This window comes from Cyphomyrmex costatus, unplaced genomic scaffold, assembly GCF_001594065.2.
Source record: "Cyphomyrmex costatus isolate MS0001 unplaced genomic scaffold, Ccosl1.0 scaffold123, whole genome shotgun sequence".
Lineage (NCBI taxonomy): Eukaryota > Metazoa > Arthropoda > Insecta > Hymenoptera > Formicidae > Cyphomyrmex > Cyphomyrmex costatus.
In genome coordinates, this window is record NW_017275207.1 from 4,816,737 (window position 1) to 4,825,472 (window position 8,736).

An 8,736-nucleotide genomic window follows, 5' to 3' on the forward strand; every position below is an offset into this window, starting at 1 on the left:
AGCGACATAAATCAAAAGTGCTTGTGAGAAACTTGAAAAAATAAATATATTTCAGATACAAATACTCTATGTAATTGTAATATTTATGCCAAATTATACTGATAACTTTGTAAAAATCGTGGTTTAATAAATTTAAAAAAACTTCGATAAAAGAAGAATATACATACATAAGAACAAATTTATTTTCCTCATCAAGATAAATGTTTTTATTTACATATGATATATGTTACTATATTTGGCGGTTATAATCTCTGAAAATAAATAAAATATCAACTAATCAAAAGAAAACATGACATTCCATATGTTTACATTACGACTGTTTAATTTCTTTCTTAACAAGCCGGAAAAGTCCTAAAATAATAACAATAAATTATATATCTTTCACATAATTAGAAATAAAAATCATAGAAAAAAGATGCACTATATCCCATCTTTCCAAAAAATATCTTGTACTATCAATGAACTTTTAAATTATGAAGATAAAATATATTTTAACTCACCTTGGAAAATCCGACGCTGGCTCTGCAAACTTGTGCCTAACCATAAAAGTAGCAATAGCTTCCGCTACCTTATCCGGGACATCTTCGTGAACAGCATGCCCACAAGCAGGCAATACTTGCATTTGGAATTTACCTATTTTTACAGAAAAAATACTTTATTGAAAACTATTTTATTGAAAAATACTCAAAACTTGCGTCGCAGCATCAACGCGCATATCAACATTGAAAATTATATACCTTGCATTTGTCCTACAGTGAGCTCGCGATCTAATCTATCGACTCCTGCTAACAATAACATTTTCGGTGCAGAAACATTTAAAAACGCCATCGATAAACCCTTAAACCAGCCGAACCAATGCTGTTCCGTTTTTGCCAAATCTATTCTCCAGACATATTTTCTGTTAGTAGTATTAGCAGCAGAAGATATAGGTGGTGGCGGTGGCATATTGGATGACTCTTCCTCTTGGATAACATCTCGCGGTACAACTGGCTCTGGATTAGATTCACACTTGTATTGGGTTGGCAATGAGTCAATATCATGAGTTGCTAATTTGCTAGTTTCAATGCTGAAATAGCACGTATGTTGTTTAACAAGATTTTAATATCAATATAAAGGTATTACAAAAATTTAAGTATTCTTAAGAACTCACTAACTTCTTTATCTGTCCAGGAACCGAGACCTTTGCCGATTGTATATTTCGAATTTGCCCGCTACGAACGCTGAAAACATTAATTAAAAATTAATTTACTAAAACATATATATATATATATATATATATATATATATATAAAAAGAGAGAGAGAGAGAGAGAGAGAGAGAGAGCGCATAAATGTGTATAACTATATAAATAATAATGTATTGACATGATCTGGAGAACTAAATTATAAGGGAAATTAAATTTAAATTTAAAAAACATAACATTTAAACAATATATTTGTTACAATAACGATGAATGTGTTAAAAGTATAAGGAATACTAACCACCATTCTATAGCCTGAGGTATGGTGCTAAAACTAGATGGCCGAGATCTTAAAAAACTCTGCATAGAAGCTAATGCATCCATTGCCGTACCTTCTACAACATCTATAACTGCTAATCCATATAAATTTGGAATCAATGGAGCTGCTCTTACAGCTACCGCACCACCCATACTATGACCAACTAAAATTATTGGAGCATCATGCTCAATTACATCTATAACAGCTGCAACATCCCTGGATGAAAAAAAAACAATATAATTTATTACAATGTAAAAAAAGGTTTTATTTCAAAGACTTTATGCACAGTAAATTACACATCAAATAATATATAAAAAATAAATGAAATTTTTATAAGCTTTTATATATATATATATAAATGTGTATGTATATATAGACTATTTTACATTCATAGAAAGTTTTTATGAAAAAACAAATTTTTATCATATTTATTCTTACTCGAAGATAAAAATGCATGGATTTAAAACATACAATCAAAATTTTAAAAAGTAAATGTACATTTTACTCACAATGCTAAAGTATCTGCAGACAAGTCATCATCATCTGTGGTATGAGTATCTCCATGGCCCCTAAGATCAATTGCCATGACTCTACACAATATCATTGTCATAATTGATTTCTAAAATTCATAATGCATATTAATCTTTTCTTCAGCATGTTATTAGCAATTACAAATGATACTCACTGTGAGTTCTGCCCATGTTAAACCACTATAACCACCACCGTGCAATAAAACTAATAATGGTCCCTCAGTACCCTTGATATAAACATGAAAAGTATTCTGTCCCACTGGCACATCCTTGGAATGATCGAAGTACGGATTCCATCGTGCTGGTTCGTAATCTTTTCTGCGCTGAGCTCCCCTTGACTTACCAAGTCTTAAAAAAAAAAAAGACATTTTTGTATACGCGATATTGTAGCAACTCTTTTTTTATTCAGTAAATTATTAAAAATTCCACTTTCGTACAATTTCGCAGGTTAACACAAACCTGGAATTCAAGGCAGAGAAATTGACGACCGATGGTGGTAACCTGGATTTCAAAACTGACTTTTGAAGAGCAGACATGTTAACGTATCGCAGATGTCAGACACTGTTGTGTCGGGAACGATCCTCGCACTCGTGCAATCATACATGCAAAAGGGAACACTTGGCAATACACGGTTGTGCACTTATGCAATGTAAAGGAGACGATGGGAAAAAGAAGCGTGAAAAGCGTTGGAAGTGGTATATAATTTAACGTTAATAAACCCGCCGGCGAAAAGAACGTCGAGGACGCGAAACTCACACTATCGCACACCGGTCACCGACGCAGGACGTTGCAAACGGCAGCGCAAATGGCGGAAACGGATTTTTCCTATTCTTTTTCTTTTTTTCTTTTATTGTTTGTCTAGACGTTGCTCAACCCTCTGGTTTTGATAATACTAATTTATTTTCGAGCATCACTGAGCTTTCTTGAATTATGTTGAATGCTTGAATGTCAAACATCGTCGATGTGTATTCGTGGAAAAATCGTAGCGCTATTTTTGCATGAGTTTTGGAACGCGTTAAAATCCCGCGATTTTAGTATGAATAGTCCGAATGATCCGAAACCCATCGAGAGAAGAGAAACGTCATAACCTTTCGATTTGTAAAAAAGAAACAAATATGTAATTTATAAAAATTAATATGTAATTTTCATATACATTTTAAGAGCATTTTTTTTATATAATCTTAAAATTAATTTCCAATTAATATTAGGCTATCGAAGTTTATTATTATTTAACAATTAATACATTTTAATCAGTTATTTATTTTTTGGTACAATTTTATAAATTTTAAAAATCAACATACTCAAGTGTGTGTGTGTGTGTGTATAATAATTATATAAATTAAGCTACTTATTTACTATGTAATATAAATAGTTTTAATACATATATGCATTTTAATATACAAATATACAATTATAAATTCTCAATTTCACTTTCTTGAAAAATTCAATAACGTACATAGTGTATATGTCATATGTTCATTTGTTTAAATGTATATAAATAACTCATAATAATCAAATATATATTATATTGAATATATGGGTCCTATATTGAATATTAAAAACCAATATATAGTTTTTACTATTGCATGCAATATACAATAAAATAATTAAAGAAACATTTTTGTAAAATGTGGGCTGGGGAAATAAAGAAAGAAGTTGCAACTTTGATGGTTCATACATATCCATTATGTAAGGTAAATTGATTTCATTTATAACACATTACAAGTCAATTTGGATATCTCAATTTTAATTACTGTAGAAATTTTCTTTAGTACAGTGATATGCCAGAAGATATGAAGCAGGAAGCCATAGAAACCTGTGTCACAGCTGTGGAAAAATATTCAGAGAATTATGAACATGCAGCTCGCATGATCAAAGATAATCTGGATAAAAAATTTGGTCCGCCATTCCAAGTAGTCATCGGGGAAGCTTACGCATGTGCAACAACATATCAAGAGAAATCACTTTTATATATGTTTATTGGAGGTAACATAGCAGTTCTTGTATGGAAGACGGTTACAGGTTTTTCATAAATTTTACATATAAAAGATAAATTTGTAGTTTCAAATAGTGTCATGTATACGAATTTTTTAAATATATATTATGTATTATCTTCTCACAAACAGTACTTTAAATGTTAAATCTTGTATATACTTACACATGCTGCCATATTTAAACTGCTCTATAAATAAAAATAAATAATTTAATAATCTGTACCAGAAAGTATTTCTGTATATTATTATATTTTATAAGATACATCTTAATCAGATTATCATCATTGGTTTTGTGTTTTTAATATGTTTAATTATGATAGTATAAAGTTTTTGACTTAAACACACAGTTGGACCCACACTGAGAAAACATATTCTTCCCCTTTTCTTTTTTGGTGACAGTTTATCTCACATATATATGCTTTGCACATTTATATGAAAGTACTTTTATACGTACATTCAAACACATTTATATACATGTATGTAAACACATAAATATATAAAATAAGTTATAATAGGTGTTAAAACTGTACACTATGCAGATTTCCAAATGCATATTGCCAAATTGCCAGCGCAATACATGTACAGGAGATGCTTCAATTGATAAGTTATTTCAAAACCATAGCCTTCTCCAACAACAGTATGCCACGACGCACCGAATTTTTTATCCATTGTCTCCTTGATCATTCGAGACACACTCTCATAGTTATCCGCGTATTTTTCTGCTGCAGTCACGCATAATTCCATCGCCTCTTGCTTCATTTCATCGGACATATCACATTTCTGTAAATAAATATCATTAAAAGAATTGTGTATTATTAAAAGAATTTATATTACCAAAAAAATTCCAATAATTTATTCAATTCATATATATATATATATATAAACACAATAGTAATATCTGAAATAATTTTCAAGTATTATTATATATTATGAAATCAAGTTGGATAACAAATACTTATTCATTCAAATAAAATGCGCGTAATTTTGATTTTAAATCAGAAGCATCGCTTCAATAATTGCGTAGCGAAACACATGCTTCTCGTATTGATCAAACGTTGCATTTACATCTATTTACGCAACGAAAACCATACAACAAATTATAATAATGCGACGTGCATTTTACTTACTCTACAAAACGGATAAGTGTGAAGAATTTTTACAACGTCGTCCTTCCTCACTTCAGTCATTATTGCAATTTTACAAGCAAATGCGCCTTTAACAATGCCAACACGAGTACTCTACACAGTGGCACGGTTGCGGTATCCCAGGCGCAGGTCAGTGAGTCAGAGGAGCACATTGTCTGCACCATCATAAATTATCCGTCAACGATATTTATCGACATTTATATTGTATTAATTAAAAAAATTATTGATTATCTCTTGGATATATAGGCATGTTTTTTTATTATTATTTTTAGTTTTACCAATCAAATTATATATATATATATATATATATATACACACGAAACAGACGCTGTATTTATATATGAGATCACAAATTTTTGAAATTTAGTGAGTCATTTATGTTGATTTATGTTATTAAAGTAGTGAAGAGGTTAACATCTTAATTTAACACTGACATTTATTAGTCAACGTCTCTGTTCATTCTTGTTATATTCATCTTCACGATAATCTGTAAATTATAAAAAATAATCTACAATTGTATGAACAGTTTTAATAACCTTGAAATATAAGAAATATTTATTAATTGGAAAACATTGTCTTTATAAGAGGAAAATATATTTTTTTTATAAGTTTCTTTTTTATATACACGTTTACAGAAAATATTTACGGAAGAAATAAAATTTGGAAAAAATGGCATCAAGATTCAGTGGAGCATTGCAAATTACAAATCTGGATGATTTCATCACTCCATCACAGGTATAATATGATCGATATCATTCTATATTGGATCTAATTTCCAAAAAAGTGCTATTTTAAATTAATTTGTTACAGGAATGCATTAAACCTATAGAAATGCAGGCAAACAAAAGCAAAACAGGTGCAAAAATAAAAATTCAATCAGATAATGCTCTTTCAGCGATCAATGAAGTAAATGTTTACACCGTTTATTTCGCCAAAGTATAATCCAACATTAAACTTTCTATTAAAGTTTGCTTTATTATACAGATTGAACAACCTGGAAAATTACAAAAAGTTGAGATCACACTTACAGACTGTTTAGCTTGCAGTGGTTGCATTACATCTGCCGAAAGCGTGCTGGTTACTCAACAAAGTCGAGAAGAATTGCTTAGAGTATTTCAAGAGAAAGTATTTCAACAGGTAAAGAATAAATGTTACTACAATGTATAAATACTTTGTAAAATTTTCTAATTTATATGTAAAAATAGAGATTTTATACATTAAACAAAATATCAAGTATTTAAATATCTATAAGAATATATAAAGATATACAGTATTAATTACTGATTCTTTTATAAATGTAATATGTTAAACTCTAAATTTATATATCTACAATATTTGTCTTTGAATGAGATATACGAAATTGTTAAAATAATTTTAATTTATTTCAGTTTTTGTTGTTTTAATATCAGTATCATATTTATACTTTTATAGAATGCAGGAAGTACAGATTCTAAGTATATAATAGTAAGTCTGTCAGTGCAACCAGTGTTGTCACTGGCACAACACTATGAACTTACCCCCGAGCAAGCTCTCCATAAACTGGCAGGATTTTTCTACAAATTAGGAGCTGATGCAGTATTGGATATGACAGTTGCTGATGATTTTGTTTTATTGGAAGCTGCCAAAGAATTTGTTGAACGTTATAAAACCAGTAAAGAAGGCATGAAAAGTCAGTTACCAATGTTGTCCTCTTCATGTCCAGGTAAAATAATTATTTATTTATGAAAAAAATTGAAAAAAAGATATTAGTTAATTTACGAGATTTATAATATTCTTATTTCTAATAGGTTGGGTATGTTATGCTGAGAAAACTCATGGAAATTTTATATTGCCATACATAAGTGTCACAAAATCACCTCAACAAATTATGGGATCATTAGTAAAGTACCACTTAGCTGAAATTATGAATCTGTCGCCAGAACAGATATACCATGTAACCGTAATGCCTTGCTATGATAAAAAGTTAGAAGCTTCCAGAGAAGATTTTTACAATCAGCAAAGAAAGACGAGAGACGTAGACTGTGTCATAACATCAAGTACATACATATATTCATATTTTTGCATTAAATTTAGAGTTACTAAAATTTAAGTTTAAATTATATCGTCTTTTTATCTTTTAGTTGAATTAGAACAGATGCTACATGAAGATGGTTTAGTGTTGAACGAAATAGATGAAGGTGAAATTAAACAACCATTCGGTTCTTGCAATGAAGAGATTGGAAATAAATTGTTGGGTCATAGTGGCTCAGGATCAGGTGGTTACGCAGATTTTATTTTTCGTTACGCAGCAAAGAATCTTTTTGACGAGGACAATGTCACAGTGAATTTTAAAAATCTTAGAAATCCTGACTTTCAAGAGGCAGAATTGAAAAAAAATGATCAAGTGTTATTAAAGTTTGCTATTATTAATGGATTCCGAAATATACAGAACATAGTTCAGAAAATGAAAAGGGACAAATGCGTTTATGACTATGTTGAAATTATGGCATGCCCATGTGGTAACTATTACTTTGCATAAAATGTTCTAGCATGCATGTAACATAAATAACTAAACTTAATGTGATTATTGTTATTAGGTTGCTTAAACGGCGGAGCACAAATAAGACCTGATGGAAATGTTCAACCTCGAGAACTTGCATTGACGTTAGAAAAAATGTATCATGAGCTTCCATTAAGCAAACCCGAAGAAAATAAAGTAGTACAGAACTTGTATAAAACTTGGTTGGGAGGAGAACATACAGACAAAGTTAACGCATATTTCAATACGCAGTACCACGAAATACAAAAAATGAATACAGCACTTACAATAAAGTGGTGATCAACATATAATGTTATAACAATGTTATATATCGTTACTTGTATAATATATATGTATATTTTGTATAGAAGTTCATTGGTAGATTGATTCTTTATTTTTGCACAATACAATAATAAAAATAAATAATTTCTAATTATTTAATGCTTACTTAAAGCCATAACTTAAATATATGCCACATGATATAAATAAATTTTACGTTCTTATATGTATAATATAAATAATAATGTATGTACTCTTAATATCATCTTATATATACAGGATTAAAATTACATTATAAAATAAATCACAAGCATATTTATTGTGTAAAAGTTATGATTGTATCTAAAATGTATCATAACAATTTCATATTACAAGTGTGTTTATACAAGCTTTTTAAAACGACACAGATATGATTATCACATATAAATAATATCACGATATACACATATAAGTAGCTGTTGTTTAAATACAAGTTTTTTTCTTATATATGTTAACTTTTAATAAATTTTGAATACAACACTATATATCTTACATATGTTATTTCTTAAAATGCGTTGTTACATATGTGTCATAAATAATATACAATATACACAATATATGAATAACTCTTCTTAAATAAAATAAAAATAAATAGATAAAAATATCACATTTGTGTTAACACATAAATACGATTGATAACAATGCAAAAAGAATACTCAGTGAAACATTTATTATAAATTCCCATTATCTGCTCATTTTTTTCTATACTTTATATTTTCTACCCCCCCCCCC

General features: G+C 29.3%; 4 protein-coding genes across 4 annotated transcripts; 2 read left to right on the forward strand and 2 right to left on the reverse strand.

The window, feature by feature from the left end:
* Positions 1-190: 190 nt before the first annotated feature.
* Positions 191-2,964, reverse strand: LOC108781814 (protein phosphatase methylesterase 1). Its single transcript, XM_018549902.1, has 8 exons — positions 2,489-2,964; positions 2,185-2,377; positions 2,009-2,118; positions 1,482-1,715; positions 1,155-1,220; positions 738-1,066; positions 501-633; positions 191-351 (listed from the first exon to the last, which is right to left on the reverse strand). The coding sequence occupies exons 1-8, from the start codon at positions 2,563-2,565 to the stop codon at positions 333-335; spliced, it is 1,161 nt and encodes a 386-aa protein (XP_018405404.1). The 5' UTR covers positions 2,566-2,964; the 3' UTR covers positions 191-332.
* Positions 2,965-3,654: 690 nt separating this feature from the next.
* Positions 3,655-4,115, forward strand: LOC108782274 (dynein light chain 4, axonemal). Its single transcript, XM_018550496.1, has 2 exons — positions 3,655-3,723; positions 3,802-4,115. The coding sequence occupies exons 1-2, from the start codon at positions 3,658-3,660 to the stop codon at positions 4,060-4,062; spliced, it is 327 nt and encodes a 108-aa protein (XP_018405998.1). The 5' UTR covers positions 3,655-3,657; the 3' UTR covers positions 4,063-4,115.
* Positions 4,116-4,318: 203 nt separating this feature from the next.
* LOC108782267 (dynein light chain 4, axonemal) lies at positions 4,319-5,312 on the reverse strand. Its single transcript, XM_018550490.1, has 2 exons — positions 5,151-5,312; positions 4,319-4,803 (listed from the first exon to the last, which is right to left on the reverse strand). The coding sequence occupies exons 1-2, from the start codon at positions 5,208-5,210 to the stop codon at positions 4,555-4,557; spliced, it is 309 nt and encodes a 102-aa protein (XP_018405992.1). The 5' UTR covers positions 5,211-5,312; the 3' UTR covers positions 4,319-4,554.
* A 503-nt stretch (positions 5,313-5,815) lies between these two features.
* LOC108781896 (probable cytosolic Fe-S cluster assembly factor CPIJ010948) lies at positions 5,816-7,986 on the forward strand. The gene is made up of 7 exons (XM_018550015.1): positions 5,816-5,903; positions 5,979-6,074; positions 6,153-6,305; positions 6,600-6,870; positions 6,956-7,204; positions 7,289-7,666; positions 7,745-7,986. Exons 1-7 carry the CDS (start codon positions 5,838-5,840, stop codon positions 7,984-7,986), a joined length of 1,455 nt encoding a protein of 484 aa, XP_018405517.1. The 5' UTR covers positions 5,816-5,837.
* The last annotated feature ends 750 nt before the right edge of the window (positions 7,987-8,736 follow it).

Bases quoted from the DNA above. Each gene is read 5' to 3' on its own strand.
- LOC108782274 (XM_018550496.1), top strand. From the start codon at position 3,658: ATGTGGGCTGGGGAAATAAAGAAAGAAGTTGCAACTTTGATGGTTCAT. The intron at 3,724-3,801 runs GTAAATTGATTT...AATTTTCTTTAG, and splicing joins ATACATATCCATTATGTAAG to TACAGTGATATGCCAGAAGA.
- LOC108782267 (XM_018550490.1), bottom strand. From the start codon at position 5,210: ATGACTGAAGTGAGGAAGGACGACGTTGTAAAAATTCTTCACACTTAT. The intron at 4,804-5,150 runs GTAAGTAAAATG...ATTTATTTACAG, and splicing joins ACACTTATCCGTTTTGTAGA to AAATGTGATATGTCCGATGA.
- LOC108781814 (XM_018549902.1), bottom strand. From the start codon at position 2,565: ATGTCTGCTCTTCAAAAGTCAGTTTTGAAATCCAGGTTACCACCATCG. The intron at 2,119-2,184 runs GTGAGTATCATT...TATGAATTTTAG, and splicing joins TAACATGGGCAGAACTCACA to AAATCAATTATGACAATGAT. The intron at 634-737 runs GTATATAATTTT...CTGTAAAAATAG, and splicing joins CACTGTAGGACAAATGCAAG to GTAAATTCCAAATGCAAGTA.
- LOC108781896 (XM_018550015.1), top strand. From the start codon at position 5,838: ATGGCATCAAGATTCAGTGGAGCATTGCAAATTACAAATCTGGATGAT. The intron at 5,904-5,978 runs GTATAATATGAT...AATTTGTTACAG, and splicing joins ATTTCATCACTCCATCACAG to GAATGCATTAAACCTATAGA. The intron at 6,871-6,955 runs GTAAAATAATTA...TATTTCTAATAG, and splicing joins GTTGTCCTCTTCATGTCCAG to GTTGGGTATGTTATGCTGAG.